The sequence below is a fragment of the Drosophila willistoni genome, assembly GCF_018902025.1.
Source record: "Drosophila willistoni isolate 14030-0811.24 chromosome 2R unlocalized genomic scaffold, UCI_dwil_1.1 Seg200, whole genome shotgun sequence".
NCBI classification, from domain to species: Eukaryota; Metazoa; Arthropoda; class Insecta; order Diptera; family Drosophilidae; genus Drosophila; species Drosophila willistoni.
Window position 1 is genome coordinate 2,415,391 of NW_025814051.1, and position 23,207 is coordinate 2,438,597.

At 36.2% G+C, this 23,207-nt stretch overlaps 1 protein-coding gene across 1 annotated transcript in view; it reads right to left on the reverse strand.

The window, feature by feature from the left end:
• LOC6641639 (titin) overlaps positions 1–23,207 on the reverse strand; it is a 92,710-nt gene that overhangs the window by 44,413 nt on the left and 25,090 nt on the right. Inside the window, exon 2 of the mRNA XM_023175422.2 lies at positions 278–476. Within this exon, the coding sequence (XP_023031190.1) occupies positions 278–476 (199 nt within the window). The remainder of the gene's footprint in view (positions 1–277; positions 477–23,207) is intronic.

Sequence of the window (23,207 nt, forward strand, 5' to 3'; positions counted from 1 at the left end):
TAAATCGCATTATCCCTGAGAGTATCAGGGCGGAGGGCAAACTAGTGTGAAACATTTAATTAACTTAACAAATGGCTGCCAGATAGTCCGGTGGAACAGTTAATACTCTTGGCCATGTCATGCTTTTATGGTCCCACAACCATATTAAACGACATGAGCTTTACGAGTACGATTTAGCAACAGCAGCCACATCAGCTTCATCCCCAGCGCCATTACCTTCATCATGAGCATTTATCTATTTCATTCACTTTGCCACTCTTCTTCTTCTTTCACTTACCTATAGCCGGAACTCAATTGAACCTCATTAATGCCCACATTATCAAATTGCGCCGGATTTGCTGTCCAGCGTGTCCAAAAGAATGAGAAATCGTTAGAATCGTATTTATCAGTGAAACGACATTTTAATGTGAGATCTGCATTTTCACGTGTATCGATTGATTCATCTGCCAGTATAAAGGAGCACAATGTTGTCAAGGCTGTAATGAAAAATGAAATACAACAAAATTTCGATTAGTACAAGTTTGAAGCATAAAAATAATCATTAGGGGGCAGAATTTTTTATTAAACAGACAAAACATTTCAACTATTAAGGTTTATTGAAAAGTCTCCATTAGCTTTAACCAAGGATTTTTGTTTTTTTTTTTTAGAGATTTTAGACTTCTGTCATTTAAAATGTGTTGCACTTTTCGCATTAAGAAGTTTTATTTTCAGGTATCTGACACTTATTTCGAAGTTAGCTTTTAAGTGCATCAAACTTTTCACTTTTGAAAATCTTCTCTTTTTTCCCTTCGACCAATTGGCTTCGTGAAATTTTCGTCAGCTGCTTTATCCGCTCAACAACATTTATTTAATTTTTAATAAACCATTATAGGTATACCTCAAATGTGTCTCACAACTGACATAGAAAGGTAAAAATAAAAGAAAGTAACAATTTTAAGTAACTTTTTTCATATGCTTGACACATAAAACAAAAGAAAAAGAAATGAAAAATCAAACGACAAAGTTCTTAGAGACTCGGCACCTTCTCATGGGTTCGTTTTGTTTCTGTTCTGTGTTGTTGCTTTTTTTCCTTCTTTTTTTGGGTGTCTTAGGCTTTACTTTTACTTTGCTGTGCGTAAATTTCGAGTAGAATTTATAGCCGCTTTATATTTGGCATCAAATATGCATGAGACGGCATTTAAGCCAGTTCCAGCCAACAAGAATGGTGGTCAGGGAAGGCGAAGGTTTATGGGGGGAGAGAGAGTGAGAGAGTTAAGAGTTGGGCAATAAATTTCAGTATTTGGGCCCAGTCCCTTATTCCATTTGCCATGTGCTAAATTTAAAGATTGTTTCAATTGAGTGCCAGAAAAGAAGGATAGGGCAAGGAAAGCAGCAAAGAAAAGAGGGAACGAGAGGAGGAGAGAGCGAGATGGAGCTAGTGGTTGCCATTCTTTGCATTTGCATTAGGGCCAATAATCGTTAAAATCCAAAAGTTATGCCAACTCGCTTGAGAAACTTGCAAGCCATGAAAATCGCATTAAAATTAATTTGGCAGTCGTCTGGCAGGCAGTCAGCAGGCATAAGAATACCTTTAATACGTAATACCCAACGGTTGTCTAAGTAAGCAGCGTATCTTAGACTAAGTACTCCTCCCTCCCCTTCAAGGCATAGGGACCAGGCCCATTCGCATGTCGCCTTCGGCGTTACACGTCAAGGTGGCAACTCTGGCATCAGTTTTCATTTTCGCTTGGAATTTATGTCAAAAGTTTGCCTCGTTTTTATTTCTCCTCCTGTTTCTTTTCCTCCCGCTTGGCTTCTATGTGTTTGTGTGTGTGTGTGTGTGTCATTTCTTTGCATTCTTTTGGGCGCTGTGCCCATTTTCAGACCCGTAGAAGTTCCTCAACATTCATTCTGCTTCTGCCTGCCATTAAAGTTACATTTTATATGTATAGTTAGTATATATACTTATATCCTTTCTTCTGTCTTTTATTTTTTTTTGTCTTTGGCCTGGTTGTCAACGCATTTCTCTGCTCATTTCGGTTGGCTGCCTTCTCATCTTGGACTTGCGTTTCTAATTAAAACTTTAGAGGGAAAAATGGCCAAGATAACTAGAAACTCTGGGCGCAGGACATTTGCAATTGCAACTGCTGCACTTAGGCAAATTGCCAAACGAATCGTATATATATATATTTATGTATAGATATATACGTATTTGATTCATGTTGAGCTTTCTGCTTTGATTATCCCATACAGCAAATACTATTAATTTCATTATAATTGACATTTACAACTGGCCAAAATGTTGGCAATTCGGATTGGTACTCAATTACATTTCGCCTTTGGCCTTTACCCTATTTATCCTGTTCAGTAACAAGAGTATGATTGGATCATAAAAGCAAAGAGGATTTGAATCATCTGCAGCAGTCTGACTGCCATTTGCTTCTTCTTGTAAGGGTGAAGGGGGGTTTTCTCTGCCTTGAAAGCTTTTATCTTGTTTCGTGTTTTAAAGTGAACCTCTTACAGGGTATATGTAAGTCAGTGCTTCATCATCTTTTCCTCGCATATTTTGCCATTTAGAATTCACGAATTTACAAAATGTTAAGTGCAGTTAATGAGCAAGAGCAACGGTAAAATGGCATTGCCATGGCAATAACAACAACAAGAACTAGCAACTAATTAATTTATCATAAAAGAAATAAAAACCAAACAAAAAGAAGATACGAATAAAAAGAAAATTTTCTTATAATTGCTAGAGAATTAAAAATACATAATAGTATGCAGGCGGAATTCAAACGAGAGGCGAACCAAAGAAGTAATAGAACACCAGAAGGAGAAGCAGCCAAGAAAAAGGGAAAGGATATGAAAAATTCAATTTCCCTCTAGGAAAAGCTAATGGAGCTTAAGGATAAACGGAATGCGAATTAGATTTGGATGACAAAACTAACAGTCCTCAGTCATAAAAGATAATGGGATATGGAAATGCACGGGTTATGATCTTGATAAGTAAGTCATTAAGTGTATACTAAAAAAGGATTTATGGGAATTATTTTTTAAGTCAATTGTGTTCTTTTTAATATTAACAACGTTTAAGTGTAGGCCAGATTGTTTTTTCATATTCTAGCCCGACTTTGAAAATTCAAATTGGTGGTCTTAGATGGGAATATATACATATATATATATATTGCAGCATAGAAAATCATATTATATTTCATTTCATATACTAATTTAGCAGAATACACGAATGTGTTGTTAGCCCGGACTACCAAAGACCAGTGTGTTCCAGTTGAGTGGTGCAGATGAAGACCTATTCCAGAAGTTTCTACTCTGTTTTCTCAACTCATGCCATGCCTGTGTGCATTCCAAACGCAATTATTACGTGCGAATTATATTAAAATGGAAACACAATAGCAGCCTGAGACTAAATTGCAAGATGCCACAAGACATGGTAAAAGAGAAGGAGAAGATAAAGATTGTATAGTATAGAGAATGGGAGAAACAAAAGTGGGCGTCATGCTGTGAGCGGTTTTGTGGCTGCCTGAAGGGAAAACATGAGAGCCAGGCACATGAGGACCAGTAGCAATGGCACTAGAGAAAGCCAATAGGAATGCACTAGTAACATTCGGCAACAGAAAGGGGAAAGAGTAAGAAGAGTAAGAAGAATTGGTAATGGAGGAAATGGAGGGACGATGGCTGGCAGTGAATTTGCTCTTGTTAATTGCATGTTCTGCATATCACTTATAAATGCACCCACATCCACACCCACACCCAAACCCACACCCAAACGCTCATACTCACACTTGAAGCCAACACCTTATTTCTCCTCACATATCAGGGCAACACTTTCGAGTTGCAAGTTTACACTCACACTCATATACACAGACACACATACACCCACATCCGCACGCCGAGACACATACTCACACACTTTGGGAAAAGTTTGCCATAATTGGATTTTCAGAGTTAATTACCAGCATTGAATTTGGCCGTAAAATGTAAGAGACACAACATACACTCACACTCACACTCACACACACACACACACACACACACACACACACACACACACACACACACACACACACACACACACACACACACACACACACACAAACACACACATACAAAGACTTTCCAAGCTCGACACTCCAACTCATTCACTGTATCCTTCTGTCTCCCAGTCACTGGGTTGGCTTGAAGTCTTTTGCTCGATTACAATGTAATTTGGCATAGATTTTTGTTTTTAATTGGCTACAAAGTATGGAAATATGTGTTTTTCTTTTGCTCTCGGATATGGAATTTTAATAGAGTTTTTGTGTTTTGTCTGGATTTTTTAGATTCAACATTAAAAGGTTCAATGAAGTGTGCGGAATACTTTAAAGTACTTGATATGTACTCAAAACACAATCAATTATTCGATTAATAATCGAATTACTTAAGGTTGAGAAATCACTATAAAAACTACAAGTTCATTGTATGTTTTACATGTAACTGAATGAGTTCAAAGCATTAAATGGTAATTGAGAGTAATTAGTTACGTTTATTTAAAGAATATTTGTTATCAGTTGGAGCTTTGACTTGAAAATAAACCTCTACAAGTATGAGCTCCTGCCTTTAAGTCGTCAAGTAGGTCGAGCCATACTTAAAGAAATATAAGTATTCAAAGAAGACTTAAATAATGAAGGGTATTTAAATATTATAAATAATAATGGGTACTTTAAATATGTTTATACACCGTTTAGTATTCAAACAGACATTTTCAGTTACTTTAAATATGGATTTAGCAGGTTTTACCATAAATTTGTAGTTTGTGTCTTACAAGTAAATGCTATCAATGACAATGTATATGAAATGTCTTATGGATGGACGCGTTTACTGCTACGCTTTTAAATGTATGCAAAGTTATGCAAAATGTGGACAGAAGAGTCGCAAAAGGATCAAGCCTAGAGTTTGCCTGCAGGAACTCATAGAGAGGAAGAGAGACGAAGAGAGAGGGGCTGCAAAGAAATTATGTCTTATTATTTTGCCTGCAGTAAATAGCATGAGTATAACAACAACAACAATAAGTATGGATAACAACAATGGCAAAATCAGAGCCAGACTGGACTTGAACGTTGATTCTGGCACAGAACCAAAGATGCAATCACCTCTATCTCATTCACTGCCCCATACACTGTTCGTCCTCTTTCTCTCTCTCTCTCTCTCTCTCTCTTTGTCTCTCTCTCTCTCTCTCTCTCTCTCTATAAATGTTTCTATTTTGCTACTCCTCCATTTCTCGAGGCTGTCTTTAATGTCCTTATATATATGTAAGTACATATAGTATCTATATAAACCAAATGCTGTCTGGCTTTATGCTTGCCAACTGCTGCTGCTGCTTCTTCTTGAAATCCTTTTTTCTCCCCAGTCACCACTCACTTTTCCTTCTGCTCCCTCTCTTTCTTTTTCGAGTCGATAAAAACTGCAACGATGCCTTCGCATAAAGCTGCAACATAATTTTCTTATGAGTCACACAAAACCAAAAAAAAAATACGATTGCAGTAAGGTGAGTGCGGGCCATTGAGATGTGGGAGTGGTACGGGGTTGGTGTTAAGGGTAAAGGTGTGGGATACAATGAATGTTATCTGTTTAAGCTGCAACCGTTTATCCCCTACCCAGCAGATGAACAGAGGCGGGAGTAAAGAGAAGAAGCTGATGCTGCTGCCGAGACAGCAAAAGTCAACCAAACGGAAGAAGATTGCAATTTAAAGCCAGCAAATAGAGAATGGGAGAGATGGCAAGACCAGGAGGAACGAGGTGCGACCAAAACTGGTTTTTTGTCTGCGACAGAAGAAGAAATATTGATGACTGCCATGGCTGCTGCTTCTCCTGTTTTGCTCCTGACTCCTCACTGGTCGCAAAAGAAAGCCAAGAAGCCATGATGCCATGAAACGAACTACAAACAAAGATTGAGAATTGAGATTGAGCGGCAGCAAAAGGAAATGGCAAAAAGAAATACGTTAAAGTATTTAATAAATTTTGAAACACAACGACCATTTTAAAAGGTAGACATTGCAATAGTTAATAACTTTCTGCACTTATTATCTCATACCAATGCAGCAGAAAGGAAAGAATTTCCGTGGAAAAAATGTAGAAAAAAACGAATTACTTTTTTAAGGTATAGCATGGAGCGTAATTGTCATTATTTTTGATTCTTCGTTATAGTAGAAATGTTTCTTTTGTTTTGTATATCGTTTATAATAAATGCTTCATTTTATGACAATTGGATGAAAAAAATTAAGAAAGTTTTTTCTTGGTTTCTGAAGAGTTTATAGTTTATTTTAGCATCAATATTAAAAAAAATGACATTTTACGATATTTTCCACTCAAATTCTGTTCATAGCAAAAATTGCAAAATGTTTGCTGTCATAAGAACTGAATTTTTTTTTTTTTTTTCAACTTTTCAACCAATCGAAATTTAATTTCGTATAAAATCAGGCAGATGACTTCCACGGGCATCAATGTTAATGCGTTTTTCTGTTTTTTTCTTCTTAAGGTGGCTGAGAAGGGTTAAAAGTCTGCTACCGTTGTATGCCTCCATGTACCGTTATTTCATTACCGGCATTTTTTTCTTTTTTTTTTGCATGACAATGCAAAAAGAAAGCAAAGACACTACAAAATGCCATGATGTGTGCAATGCGTGTGCGAGAGTCCAAAAAAAAAAAAGAAAAGAAAAAGAGCATAGGGGGAAAAAGCTGAAAAGTTATCAAAGTGGAGTCAGAGCCATAGCTGGAGTCAGACTCAGAGTTGCTGTTGTAGTTGGAGTCGAGTTCGAGTCTCATTTCCAACTCTTGAAAAGTTTTGCAGCAGCCACCAAACCGGGCCCAAATTGCTTTGGCAAAAGTGGAAAAACCGGTTGAAACCGACTTGCAACTTGGTAGCAGCCAATGCTTGCAAGATACACACACCACATGAAACCCCCTGTGGCAGTTACCACACCGCCGCCCAACCGCCGCCCGCTGGCCTCTGTCACCTCTTTGGCTGCTGTTGCGATAGTGCGAATGTGTGCGGTTAACATGGCTTAAGAAACTTTTCCGAATAATACACAAAAAAAAAAAAAAAACGAAAAAACACATACACAAAAAAAAGGCAGGAGGAGGGGCCAAAAAAATACATAAGTTGCCTGCAACCAAAACCAACAACAGATAAGTTGCAACTTTCGAAAGTTGGCCTGGACCCCGAAACCGAAAAATAAACGAGAACTCACATGTTTTCTTTACTTGCCATTCTTTTTTTTTCCTCCTTTATTTTTTTCGTTTTTTTGTTTTTCTTTTTTTTTTTTTGTTCTTACAATGTTTACAAGTACATGAAAAAGCAAGAGGAAAACTAAGATGAAAACTGAATGAAATGCAATTTCCCCCCATTGACGATACTTGGCCCCAAAAGAAAAACAAACACTTGTTGAGTTTTCCTTTATTTTTTTGGCCAAAGAGGGGGAAATTTAACTAGTTGAGTTTCGGGCGTTGAAATATTAATAAATTAGCCATGTTAGCTGGCTGGCATGAATGGCGTGGGAATTTTTAGGGTAACTTACCCTCTAGTCTTAAAACAAACCGCAAAAAGCGCACCAAACCCACACAAAGAGAGCGAGAAAGGAGCGAAAAATATAGACAGAGAACAACCAAGAAAATGAAGAAAATTTCTTGTTCTTTTACATGTTGGCACATGGGTGAAAAGTTTTTTTATATTCACCTAAATAAAAAACCAAAGAAAAAAATATTATAAAAAACTATTTGGGTCATCTAATAACTAAGTGAAATCAGTATACCCTATAAAACTTTGTAGAATTATTAAAACTCTTTTAAAATTCTTTAAAAAGAAAACTTTCTCATGTAAGGGGTAGAAAGTATAACTCAAATGTTGTTTCATGCCTAAGCTTAATAATCAATAGATATTAACAAATGTATGATAATTTCAAAATTTTTTTTGTAAATCACTTGAAAACATTTCAAGAAAATGCTAAAAACAGTTTTGACAAAATTTTCATATTTTCTTCTTTGCAAAGTATTCTACAATTTTCTAGGCATCTTGGACAAACATTTCTTTTTTTTATTTGCAAAGAATATTTGCATTTCTTTTTATAAAGTTTAATTTAGAAACAATTTACAGTTCAAGGATTCCCTAAAGTCTTGTATATTTATAATTTCCTTTTCTTTTTTTTTTATAGAAAGGGAAATAAGTTTTTGCCCTACTGTTGACTTTTTTCGGTCAAAGGATATGAAACCTTTTGGCAGTACCTCTTTTTTCTCTTTTTTGTGTTGTGTTTGAACTGTTTCACTTTATCAACACTTTTACAACCCCCTCTACTGACTCAGGCGAAAGGAAATTCAATTTCAATTTCTCACACGAAACTTTTTTCTTAGGTTTTTGTGTGTGTGTGTTTTTTTTTTCTCGGGCGTGGCGCTTATCATATTCGCGGGCAGGCTGGGTGAAAACATCAGGTGAGTTTATTAAAATTGCTTTGAGCTATTTTTGTACTTCCATCGCATGGTGACCAGAATCCCATACGAAACAGAAGTGCCAGAAAACAAATATACCGCAAAAGTAGTTTTCGCCCCCAAAGGCAATCTACAGAAGATACAAGACCACAAAACGAAAAATCCCCCCAAAATTGTGAAGAGAGGAAGGTATCTTCTAGCCAACTAACAGCTGTGACAGGGGCGCATTGGGGCTTGGGCCAAAAAAAAAAAAGTAATGACCAGAGCACGTTTGTTTTGCTGGCCAGCAAATAAAACGCAACCAAGTTGTTTTGGGGCCATTTGAACATTTACGCTTCATCGATTGCAGGCGGGGACATAGAAAGAGAGAGAGAAAGAGAAAAAGTATCTTCGAGATACGACAAGAGAGATACGAGCAAAGGTAGCTAACCAAGCCAAAGTTTTTGCTGGCCAAACAAATAAAGCAACCTCAGAGCAGGAGCAACTTTTGTTTGCCCAAGTGCAGCGATAAAAAGCCATAAGAGGAGGGAAGACGGTGGTTAAACACAAAAACTCGTTTTGGCCATGGTTAAAGAGAACAGTAACAGCAGCTGCAACAAATTTTCTCATTAGCAAAGAGTCAAGATGGTACTGCTGGCGCGCTTCTGTTTGACACGTGCCACACGAAATGAACTTGCAGCTAATTAAAATATAAAAATTTATATTTTTCTCAATGACATTTCCTTTTCTGTGTTTGCGCTTAACGTTTGATTGATTCCCAAAGTGGACGGCAGCCAGCTCACTCCAGTGGAGGACAAAAAAGCAATTTGCAATTTGTTTGCTCATTTGTTGGACGCCCTGCCCCACTCTAACCACCCCTCAAGCCACCACCTCTCTTCAATTTCTCTCTGCTATTGCAACAACTTCATTTTTCATATAGTCAATGGGGCGTGATGTCAATTTGGTGCCACAAATGCGGCAACATTAGCAAATGAGGCATGTGGCAAAATGAAGCAAGCTAACGACAACTTTGTCCTAATGAGAATGGCATTTATTATATGCAGACCTCCATGGTAAGCACGAAATTGATTTCAAATCAACTTCAATTGAAAATATCGAAAACAAAACTTTTTTAAAGTTCTTATTGTTAGACTAATTCGAAACATTCAATAAATTTTTGTAAGAAACTGAATAACAAAGGAATCTATGTTGTAGAAAGTAAAGTATCTTATTTATGACAAACAATTATAAAATCTTAAAGTACAAATATATTTTCTGCTTTTTATCATAAAATTTAGAATAATAAATTTGCTGTTCTTTACCAAAAATTTTATTATTTCATTTAAATACTTTCAGATACAATTATTTCTTTTTTTTTTATAATTTCTAGTCAGATAATTGGAATTGCTAAACAAATAAATAATCAGCATATTTATGTTTTGTAATGTTTTCCCAGGCATAATTTACGTTCGCTGAATTTTGTTTTCTTCAATTAAAATATGCAAAAAATTACATTTGGTGTACAATTTTGGGTTGTGTTATGTTTTTCTTACATTTTTTTCTTGTTTTTTTGTGTTTTTTTTTGTTTAGCACAAAAGCAAAAATAACAAAAGAAATTGCGTGTTTTTGCATACATATTGACACCGACCCCGATCCAACGAACCTTATACTGGAATTCCTGTCCTAAATTTTGTGCAGGGGTTTCCTTTTCTCTTTATAAAATTTTTTTTTTTCCTTTTATGCGGTCATACAAGAAAGAAGTTGAAGAATAATCTAAAGTGAAGTGTGTATACTCTTGCCAGTCAAAGAAGGTTATGGCTAAAAAAACAAAAATTTTCACCAAACTAAGAAAAATTAAAATTTTCACATATGTCAATACATTGACAAAAATGTTCAATTCAATTCAATTTTTATTCTCAAGTAAGAGATGCCTTGTTTCGACCATTGCCAATTGCTGAGCAAAGTCAGTTCACCCATATAAGTGGAAGGGCATAAGAAAAGGGAGTAGCTGCTGCTGTGGCCACCGCTAGCCCTCAGTCTCCGCCAGACGCATCACTCTAAGCACAACAGGAAAAAGGAAAAATCACTGGCAATTTGCATAAGATACAATTGAGTGAGTGTCGTTGCTTTACATTCTTTTATTTTCGTTATGTTCTTTTTGGGTTGTATCTTCTGCTCGTGTAATGAATTATCATATTTCATGTGGCAAAGCGGTTGAGAAAAGAAATCGTGGGTATTGAGAGACTTCTTTCTTCTTTTTTGTGGGTGTATTTTTTTTTTCTTTTTGCCCCGTTGAGTTGTGTTAACATTGCGGCAAACGAAATGCCGCAAAGTATGCTATAAGTCTGAAGCATAATTCATGAAAATTTAGATGTGTGTGTGTTTTTAGAGCTCTTATTTTGCAGAGTGAGTACATGCGTATAGGTGGTATCTAAAAATTATGAAGAAGAGAAGACCCTCTAAGCAAAAAAAACAATAAAATAAATAAAAAAATAAAAGAGAGATTGAGTCGTTGTCGTTTCCTTTTGTTGATTTGGGTCGAGACAAGGACTTAGCAGCTTTGCTGAACAGCTGTTCCTGTTCTTCCATTCTACCCCTTCCCCTTGGCATCCTTCAACGCCTGCTCCTCCTTTTGGTCAACGCTTGAAGCATAAACGAAATGACACTAAAAATATGTCAGTGGTATAAAGCGCTTTCATCCTCATTTTTTGCTGTCTCTCTCTCTCTCTCCTTTTCTCTCTCTTGTCCATCTATTCTTTTATATAAACTATTTTTTCTGAACATTTCATTCATTTGTTTTGCGGTTTTGTTTCATAAAAAAGAGAAAAGCGAGAGAGCTAAAGCTTAGTGTAAAGTTTCATCATACTCTTTCATCTTTCTTTCTCACTCCTTGACATGGTTGTGGCGCGAATTTAATTTCTTTGAACATGCCACGCCCAGAAAAGACTTCTCTTTCTCCTGCCCGCATGTGTTTTGTTAACATTTTCATAAATTTTATTTTGCAGCTCTCAAAAGTTGTAAATGTAGATCTGGCACTTGGCAGTTAGCGTGTGAGAAAGAGAGAGAGTAACAAAGAGAAATAACTAGCTTATATGCCTCACTACTGCCCCTCTTATCTTGCCACCTCGAATTACATGCTTGTTACTCATGCAACTTGGGTTTGTTTTCATTCGGTTATTATTTTATTTTATTTCTCTACCATTCACCACTCGTGTCCGTGTCTAACCTGGCCAAACAATTGCATTTCCAACACTGTCCAGATAGACAAAGGCAAGTGAGTGGAACTGAGCTGAGAAAACGTTGAGATTGGATGCTGGAAGGTAGTAGTGTGGGGTGGGGTACTTGAGCTTGAAAACCAAACCGCAACAATCAAGTTAAGCCAAGCTGGTTGTCAATTCGCCAATTGCATAACCAAATTTCAAATGGTATAGAAATCCAAAGCAATAGAACATGCAATATGTGAATGTTTATATAGGCAATAAATCTACGTGCTCTAATTAGATTTATATATTTACAATTAGGGGAAAGAATCGTCAAATGTTTTCATGGCTAATAGTTTCATTAATAGAATAAAGTTTCTTTCACAGAAATAAATTTAATTTACGCTGGAAAAGGATAATACGGATGTAGCCTAGGCAACAAGTTTCATTATTATTATCGTTTTTTTTTCCATGGCGCAAAACTGACATCTTGGAGGTTATCATGTGTTTAGGCTAAGCCTCTTGCGTTGCTCATTTCTTGGCCATTTAGTTAGTTCACTCATAATCTGGTGGAAACAATAAGTATCAAAGGATAAAGAAATTGTTTTTTTCTCTTCTCTTAAGAATTAGTAATTGGCTCACCAAACACCCATCTTTCTTATAACTTCTTTTGCTAGCAAAGCAGCAAATCCCAACGAGTTGATTATTTTTTAAAGCATATTTTAGCCTGAACCAACTTGGCCCAACCTCCCTCCGCCCTCCGCCCATTTTCTTTGTCACAGCTCCACAGCCCTTGCCACTGGTTTTCGACGCTATCATACTCTATGGCTATTTTTCTTCCAGTTGCTTTGCGTTTTTGTAAGTCTCAGCGCTAAGTTGGCGCTAAATTAAAAACTTTTGCATTACATATATTGCACGAGAGGATCAACAACCAAAAGGAACAAGAAACAGGAGCAACAGCAACAGCAGCAGCAGAACAAAATCCCTGCGGAGAGTTGTTAGGATAAGGGAGTGGACGACTCTGTTGCATTTTTCACTCAACAAAAAACTTTTGCTGGTTGGTCCTACTGTTCCTGCTGCTGCTGCTGGTGCTTGTTTTGCTCAAGTTTCCTTTTCGCCTTTTTTTTGGCTCTTCTTTTTATGCTTGTAAAACCAATTCGTAGGAAAATGAAAGTAATTTTTCCCATTTTGCATTAAAATATACATATAATAAAAGTCAGGGAAAACTAAAAACTTCTCGGCGGCGCTCACTTCTTGCTGACAGCAACAAAATGTTTGCCATTTAAAATTGCAATGCAATAATAATACTAAAAATCATCATAATAAAAAAGAACTACGATGAAAAACTATGCAGAACATGGCTCCGGGGATGGTTTGTTAAAAGAGAGAGAGAGAGACATACAAGAGGGGATCGGATAGCGCAAAAGATTTGATGATGATGAAACAAAAAAAAAAAGAAATAAGCATAAAGCGGGCAAAAAGAGCAGCGAGCAACACAAAGCAAGTCAACATTGCGTATACGCAATATGAATTTCAACTTAAAGTTTGCTAGCTTTATACCCTAAACCGAAATGAAGGGTATATATCTTTTTGGACAAAGATGATTTGTAGTACATGGCAAAATATATTTTAGGGTATTCATTCTCGTCTAGCATTCTTCATTGCTCTCAAATAGATCAATTGTGTATATAGTTATTAAATATATTGAATTTCGCAGGCTTTTTATTGAAATCCTTCGACTAAATATCATCATATTTGAAGATGTATTGAAATTTTCTCTTGTTTAAAGTTAACCACCCACTTCACATAGTTTCCAGTTGCTTTAAAACTTGGTATTTTTGGGAAATCTGCTACTGTGGCTGTTGGTAAACTCTCCAATTCCACCTCATGGAATTCTGAAAGTTGTAGGCCAGCTTCAAAAAATCCTCCAACCAAAAAACGGACTTACTTTTTTTAGGGTTTCTGGTCAAAATGTTTGAGCCATAGAGAATGCAACTTTTTACCTTTTTTTTTTGTTTTTTGTTGTTTTTGGTCTCTTTTTCTATGTCTCTGTGTTTGTTAGTTGTTGCGGTTTATGTTGTCGTTGTTGTTGTTGTTTAACCCTTGTCAAATCCCTGCCCTCAGAAAAAGCGGACACACACACTGGCACACACAGAAAATTATGTGGGTCACTTGACGCACAACAACAACAGCAGAAACAAAAAAAAAAAAAAAAAACAGTTGGAAAATTTATTGTCGCCGGGGCAGTTGCGAGCTGCAAAAGCTGCCAAAAGCGACAACAACAAAAATGTTGTCATGCATTTGCTCTACTTTTCACTTCTCCCACTGCCACCCCAATGCCTATCCCGCTCTCGCTTGGTTTTATTGAGTGTTGCAAACGGCAGGAGGTCGGTGGTCTAACCAATGAAATGCTATTGGGTTTGGGTCCATTTCGCCTCCTCCTTTCTCCCTCGTGTTTGGGCGTGTTGTTAGTGTCGAGTTCTAATTTTCATGCTGGTCGCTTCGGCTAACTTGTATTTTGTTTTAATTTATTATAGCACTTTTTGGTGGCTATAGAAGAGATAATATTAATAGCCAGCAAGTGGTCAAAAGGTAAGCAAGTTGCCCCACAAAAATTGTCCAGCAAGGGAACCGATAGGCCCCAGCAAAAACATAGAAGAAACAAAAAGGCATTTGCGTGAAAGATGTCACGCCATAAACTTAGTTTATTGAACCATTAGCGATAAGCCTAAAAACAGAAAAAACCTATAAAAAAAAAACAAAAAACAGGGTAAAGAGAGAAAAGAAGACGCAGCCATACAGGGGCCCCATTAGATCAGGGGTCTGGGTTTTTGGGTCTGGCCATGGCATATACAAACATTTGACAAATGGTTGTCAAAGGAGTTGTTAAATGTCGAAGTGTATCTCTAGCCTCGCAAAATGTTAAAGTACTCAAAAAACACATTTGGACTACTTACTTCGTTCTATTTCGTTGGAGGGATAAATCACTTGGGGGAGACATGGATTGAATGAATTTTCAAGAATTTTACTTAAAGAAATTCTGTTAAATGTTTAACGGTAACATTTTTTAGCCAATAGTTAAAGCTTTTGAATGCACATAAACATAGGAATAAAACTTTTAACTAAATACATTAATCTTTAAGTGTTTTTCAATTGCATAAAGCAAAACTCTTTATTTATTTTGAATCGTAAATATTCTTTCGGGGCAAAAAATACCATTTTTCTCAAATATTTAATTAACATTTTGTTGTTATTCTTACTGCAGGCAAGACCAAAAATAACAAATGCTAAGCCAATTGCCAACTGATGACCTGACATCCTCCACTCGGACCATTGCCATGCTAAACTCTCATCCTCCCTTTGTGCATTTCCCATTTTAGCAGCTGTTTAAATAGCCCAAGTTAGTTGCACAGCTAATTAAGTCAGGTTTATGCAAGGAAAAGGGTCCACACATACTCATCCCAGTTTCTGTCGCTATCTCTCACTCTATTCCCTGTTCTGTTCACAAATTCTCACCTGGTTGCTAGGTTTCCCCCCTCGAATTCTCTTCCTTTTAGCAGTTTACTTCAATTGCTGGCTGCAACTGGGGACTGGACTGGACTCTTCCTTCTGTCTCTAATGCTTTTGTTTTTCCACATCCCAGTCAAGTTTGCACCATTTGCCATTTTAATGGCTAAATGAGCAAGTTCTCTTAATGAGAATGGGGTAAGAGATGGAGAAACTTGTCGGGCAGACAACACAGGAAGCTAAGCGTTCGAACGACCACAGTGACAATGATGGATTCTGCTGTTAATCAATATCAAATGAGTCCACACACACACACAGGACCACTTGGATCCTTTTTTTTCTGTGGTTTTTGCTTTAAATGGGGGCACTCTTTCGTCGTGGGAATATATTGTTGAACTTTTTAAACGACTTTGGCAGAAGCAAATGTGACATAACCACTTCAAGAAAAGACACAAAACTTAATCTTTTGAGTAGAAAAACTATAAAGCTTATATAATACATGTCCAGATGAGGAATAAAAGTTTGTGTATCTCAATAAATAGAATACATTTTCACCATGACATTACAACCTTTCAAGTTTAAACTAAATAAATGTAGGGTGTTCAAAAAGTTTATCTTAGCAGATTTATCTAGTGTTTATGGTTGCTTTTTCTGGCATCCTTTTTTTGGTTAAATTTATTGGGCTTACATAAATATTTATCATTTAAACAAGTGGAAACAATTAAGTTAATCGATTACTTTAAATTGATGTGTGCGTTTGAGTGTGTGAAACCTCGAAATCTTGAGCTTGAGAACTTTTCAAATTAATTCACAACTTTAACTTCCCCACATCAACTTCAAGTTGAAGTTTTTCTGTGTGTGTGTGTGTTTGTGTGTGCGTGTGAAAGATACAACAATAAATAAATTGAAATCAAATTGAGAAGCGACAGAAGTTTTTGCATTTGCCATGTGATAGAGATACTCGTACATTTTCGGCATGCTTAATTTGAATTTAGGATTGAAATTGAAATTCATTTACATAGCTTAGGAACGACAACAACAATTAACTAACAATAATATACCCAAGTCAAGCGAGCAAAGAAAGAAAGAATGAAAAGACAATTTGTAAAATGATGCGTAAGATGATAAAATCATTGAATGAGATAGATAGAAAATTTGCATAAATTAAAATAACTAACTAAGGTGGTTTTCAGTATAAGCTCTTCACTTTGGCAATCTATGCGAAATTCCCACAAAAGGAAAGTAAAATGTTGTTCAAAAATTCATTACGCATAAATTGTTTAAAACAATAAATGTTCAGTCAATGCATTATAGTCGAGTAATCAGTGCAATTTCTGCATATCTAAAGAAAATGCTAAATAAATTGCATAACTCATCTGCAGCAATATGACTTTTGTTAAGCTTATTATGATATGGAAATACAATGCTTTTTGATGTGTGTGTGTGTGTGTGTGTGTGTACGTGTGCGTGTGTGTGTGTACGTGTGCGTGTGTGTGGGAGGGACAGAGGGTGACTGAGCGAATGAAAACGAAGGGCATCTTCTTCATGGCGTCGTTTACTGACCACCGCAAAAACCATTGTTTGGCCATGGCCAATGGCCTTTTTATCTTCTTCTGCCTGTTTCTGTGTTGTCTAAGCTCTTTTCTGCTCACTCTGCATGAAGTTAACATGCTTTTGACTATGCTATTACCACATGATGATAATGAAGATTAAACCTCATCGTGAATGTGATAATGAAGAGCATCATAAAAGATGTGCAAAATGAAATTGAAATTGAAAGTGTATTGCATGGGCTTGTATGCGGCGAGGCGTGGCAGATGCCTACACCATGCTGCCAATTAGTCAAATGAAAAAGTGAACAAAACTGTAATTATACCCAGTAACCAGTATGATGAATGGGTATATTAAAGTCTCTTTTTATGTAACAAGTTCATCAAAGTCTGATGGTATTAAAACATTTTTTAATTATGTATAATTGAACTACAAATCGTGAAATTTATATTACAAACAATTCCTAAATAAACTTTTAACTCAAACAATATAAATCCAATTCAAATGATTCTTTTGATTTGAAATAAAAAGTTTTAAATGTATTAATAACTTTAATCACATTTAATGTGGTAAAAGTCAAAAGAAGAAATTTCTAAAGTTTAAGCTTCTTGAAAAAGCATAAGTTTATCTAATCTTTAAAAGTATAAGATATCCACATTGTTTGGAAAAACTCTAATCCATCTCAAATGAAGTCTAAAATCCATAAGGTTCTTTAAAAATATTCAATTTTTTGTAATAAAATACCGATATATATTTTGTTCTTATTCCGGACACTTTGCCTAAAACCTTGTGTCATTGTTTTATACTTTTTAGTAGGTTTTCAAACAAAGTTTCTACCTGATTCTGCTTTTATTTTGGTTCAACAAAATCTACTTGACTGGTTTGCTCTCAACTGTCATAAGCCAAAAATGTTGTCAAAGTTTAATTTTATGGTATATGAATTGCATGTAAATTTCATAGAATGGATAATATTTCGGTAATAATTTAGCAATAAATTGATAAGCACTTGCATTAAGGTTTTCCAATAATGTTTTTGCCACAGTACATAAACTCCAACCGCAAATATTAGTTTTGGTTTTTACTTTTTTGGGGTAAAATGATTTACAACTTTGGTGCTTTTTGGCAAATTTATCATTTGTGATATATTTTAAACAATTACCAGCCATGAGTTGGCAAATTAAATTGTGCATGCAACATTTTTACACACACTCACACAAAAGTCAATTTAGTGTAAAATTTGAAACGATTTTTCGTTTTTTTTTCCCTTGCTTTCTTGTTTTAATGTATGTATGTTTTTTTATTGTTTTATTTGCTGTTCTGTGGTTGTTGTTGTTGCGACAAGTTTGTTGGGGCCAAGGACAGAAAAGAACGAAACATGTGTTTCTTTCCGACTTGCACATATGACACGAAAAATCGGAATAAATAAAGTTATGTAATGTATACATAAAATGAACTTTTCTGTCAAGTGAAATATAAAGAGAACCCACGACAATGGTAAATATTTAAACATTTGCATTTTTTTGCTAAACAACTAAAAATACTTTTAAAGACAAGTAAAGAAAAGAAACGAAACGAAAGAGATGCGATAAGTTGAACGTGCCGCAATGCAACATAAATTGAAGGCTGACGAAGTTGAATTGATAAGTAAATGCAGCAACAACAAGTTGGTTTGGTTTGCTTTGCTTCGTGGGTGAGTTCAAAAGTGGCCACGTGCCAAAGAAAAATGCATTGCATACTTTGTGGCGCAGACGAAGAAGCAATAGCATCAGCATGCTGCCAGACAAAGTTGCCAGGCTCAGTACAGGGCCAGGCCAGGCCATGCCTGGCCCAGGGTTGTCATCATCAACAAAGTAATCATACATTGGGTATGGTCTTTAAAACTTTGCCCAGCTGCCAGTCTTGAGCTACTGCAACTACTACTTTACTCTCAACTACTACTTTTCTCTCTCGCTCTCTTTCATCTACTTTACTGAGGCAAAATTTTATTATTAAAATGCAAAATTGAAAATGGCAGGCAACGTGTGGTGCAGCAGCAACACTTCATTGGCCGGGGAGGGGGAGACAGCGGGCGGGTTGGCAACATGCATGTTGTAAGTGATGCGTGACAAGCAAAAAGAGCAACAGCAAAAGGATGAAAATATATATTCACATCGCCGAAGGAGAGGGGAATACACCACACTTTACTTACTTCTTTGATATTAAAAACAATAGCCAAGCTAAGGAGAGGGGAAACACAAGTGAGGGGAAAGCTTCTTTTGTTGATTCAATTTAAGTTTGCTTACAAAATTGATTTTGCCTAAGCACAACTTACGCTCCACACACACACAAACACATATATAGACACATGCATAGACCCATAAAAGACGTTGGAGGATGCGATGAAGTCTTTTTGCCGTAAGGAGTTATGGTACACCATAAACGCAACCATTTGCTTACCTGTAAAGATACAAAAACAGAAAGAGAGAGAGACAAATAAGTAAAAGGTAAGTAAGTAATTGGCTAGATAAACATTTTTGGCGGTTTCTGTATTATTTTTTGTTCTTTCTTCTCTTGGATTTGCATTCAAATTAAAAGATTACATGTGAAACTACAGTGACAAAAGGAGAATCCGATGATGGTGAGCTGTTTGGTAGTAGATATGTTGGTAGGAGGGATGGCGGAATAGGATGTATAAAGTTTCATTTAATTACATAAAAAAACCAAAAGTGCTTAGTGGCTGATGTGCGAGGGAGAAGCAAAAAGGGAGGCAAGTAGAAGGAGAGCACAGACGAAAAAGAATAAAACCAGAGCATGGCATGACATTGAAAAGGAAGCTCCGATTTCAATGACACAAAATAAGGTATACCACGTAAACGAATGAAGGGAATTTGATATTGCAAACAACAAAAAGAGAAACCGATTAGCAAATACTCTGCCTCACTCTCTAACAGCATTACATTTTCATTTGAAAATTAAATATTGTTATTATGCGTAGATTAAAATAAATAAATTTATTTGTAACAAGAGGTAAAACATAAGTTTAACTTAATAAAATCGTTAGCATTTGCTAACTTACTACACTTCAGGGATTAGATATTCCTCACATACATTTCCAAATGTTTGTTTTATCTCTTAAAAATCTACTTATAATAATATAAAAAATGGATTTTTAAAATAATAGCTGATAACTTTAAATTGAAGCTATTAAGTGGGAAAAGAAGGACAAAAGTTTCGACTCCATCAACCCATTCAAACAAATGCACTTTATAAATTATAGAGTATGAAAACGTAAAAAAATTATGAGAAAAGGTAATAGTAGAGACCGAGGGAAGGCGATAATAAACATTTTACATGAGCGACAAGACAATGATGAAAAACAACCAGCCAACCAACAAACAAGACAAAAAGAAAAACGTTGCAAGGGAAATATGAATATGCAACATAATGGAGACTAAAACTGGGGGAAAAAACAACGACAACTGAAACAAAAAGACATCAAATTAGAGAGAAACGGCAGTAGCAAAAAAAAGAAAAACAAAACACAAAATTCACACCATAAATGTTAAGGGAAGGAAGGGGGGAGGGAAAAACCACCTGAGGCTCTTTGAGAATGGAAAAGGGTGAACTAAATGGGGTCACAAACACACACACACACACACAAATACACACACTTGACAAAGGGTTCGATTAACCAGGGGCTAGTTTTTGTGTCTTTGCCATTTGCATTTTTGCAGTTCTGCTGATGACAATCTGAAGAGGCGGTAACTAAGAAGGCGGGGCAGATAAGATGGCCGGAAATTTTCTAAACAAAGAAATCAACACAGAGAGACAGAAATAGAGAAAGAGAGAGAGAGAGAGATGCAGAGGCAAAAATTGCAGCTGCAGTTTTTGCATGATGCTAATGATCTTATCTTACAACATGATAAATATTTATATGCAATTGCCGGAGATTTTTTTTGTTGCTTACAAAATGAGAATGAGTGGGGGAAAAGATAACTGCTCTCATCTCTTTTTCAAATGCTTAATTAAAAAACAATTTCCGGCATTGGTTAAATAAGTTGAGTGGGAGAGGAAGAGGGAAAGGGAAATGTAGAGAATACTAAAACCGACCGAAAATCAAATTAAAATCAAAACGAAGCCAAAAACGAAATAGAAATTGAAATTCTTAAGTGAGCAAAAAAGAATGAGTAAAGGAAATGATGCCTAGGTAAACGATAAAAACTGAACAGAAGCCTATATAACCTACCAAAACAGAAAGATATGTATGTACATAAGGGAACCTAAAACACAATAAAAAAAAAGACATCGTCTTGCCGCTGTTTCTGTTGTTGTTGTTGTTTTTATTTGGGCAGATGTTTTTCAATTTCGGAGGCAGAGGCAAAAGAAGTGTAAAGCAGACAAGGAATTGATGAGGTCAAACAATCAGAAAGAAAAAAGGAAGAGATAGACAGAAAGAGAGAGAGAGAGAGAGAAATCGTCTGAAACTGACTCGCTTTGGGGCACTACACTGAAAAAATTTTTGACAGTGGTGAAGGAAATATCCGAAACCGCCTTATCAAATTTTTAAAATTGCATATTTCTTTCATATTTCTTTATCCTATTAAAAGTATTCGAATTTTAAAAAATTAAACTTATTTTTGATCTAAGTATTTCATTAAATGCATTTAAGCAAACGAATTGCCAATTACAGTTCTGGAGATTTTAGAGATGCTAAGATTCTGCTCCTTTCATAAATTTCGTAAAGTGTGTATAATTTTTCAATTTGCTTGGCCAATTTGAATAAAAAAGGCGCGTCAAAGCTTCCTTTTTTTTGGTTTTGATAGCAACATTGATAGGTGGTTCTTTCTCCACACTCTTTTCCTCACTCATCATAATGCATGAGACAAATATTTGGAATAAAATTGAGACCCATTCCTGGAAGGGCGTAAACCAAGTTTCAGTAAAAGAAAAAAAAATAACCACTTAAAAGCAAGGCAAGCAAAAAAGAGAAATAAAAAGCTCGGCAGATGTTTTCCGCAAACTGAAGGGAAGGAAAAAAAAACTTAATTACACTTTAGATTGGCACGTTGAGACTGAGATTGAAGGCCGAAATGGAGACGAAGACAAAAAACAAGAACGAATAAGGAAGGAAGGCGAGGCAACTCTTTTAAATGCCTTTGAAGCGGCAGCTGTTGTTGTCGTTGTTGTCTCTGTTGCTGTCGGGGAAACAGGTAAGAAAGCTGCAACTGCAACTGCAGCATCTCCAACGAATCTTAATAAACGCCAAGCGACAACAACTACAATTTATGGTATCTTCTTTGCTTGGCATTTTGTTTGCTTGAACATTTTCTCCCCCTCATTTACCTTCCACTCCTCCCTCTACAACAACTCTCAACGCTTTTTTGGTTGTTATTTTGTTTTTTTTTTCGTCTTTTTGTTAGCTGCTGTTGAACGTTTTTTAGGTCAACGAAAAATACCAACAGCAACATCAACAACAACAAGAGTAGAGGAGATGATGCTAGCAAACATAAATAAAGATGAGCAGGAGCGGTAGAGAGGCGGGACAGGTGAATAAGACAGGTAAAATGAGAGAGGGAGATAGAAAAAAGGTGGGTAAGGTAAACGTAAACAAAAGATGCCAAAGCTACGGCCATTTTGTTGCGGCTCCGTCTATCTGCCTATCTGTCGTTCGTCTATAAATCTCTGTGAGAAAGAGCCCATCGAGAAATAGAGAGTGAGAGAGAGAGAGAAAGAGAGAGCCGAGTGATAAACAGAAGAGACAGGTGAGAGGGACATGAGCGGGAAGCAGCACAGCAAGCGATAAAGTCATTTGCATAGTTCTATCTAAGAAGCACACACAAACACACCTACAACAATGGAACAGAACGGGCCAAATGAGGAGCCAGCGAGTGCTGCGCCGATAACCTTTCGAAATCAAATTAGAGAAATGTAAAGAAAACCTAAAGACAAAAGGCCAGCTAGCAGCAGCAACAGCAACAACAACAACAACAACAACAATAAAAAAATTATTTTAACAAAAAAAAACACAGCATCTCAAAAGCCATAAAAAAAGACAAAAGCCAAACAGAACAAACAAGCAAACGAGCGAGAGCAAGAAAACACACACACACACACACACCTTCTGGCTTATAGTCAAGAGCAATTTTACTATAAAATGCCATTGCAAAGAATGTCAACAAAGGGCGCCACCTAGCGGCGCATTGTAGATTGAGATATTGAGAGATTGAAAAAATTCTATAAGCAAAACATTTAAAGCATCTGCAATGAAGAGGAGGATAAAGGCCTTAAATGGAACAATAAAAAAATGCTTAAGAAAATCTCCTAAAATTGAATAAAGCAAGATTTGAATAGGTTTGAGCACCAAAACAAGATTTGTCCCAAAATTGTAGGGGGTAAGAGAGATTAACATGAGAAAAGTGGTGGAAAATTACATAGGCGAGATTGAAGTCGGTTCAAATTGCAGTTAAGTATATAAAAAGCAATGTGTCTGTGAGATGGAAGATGGAGCATTAATATTTAATCCTGTAATAGAAAATATAAG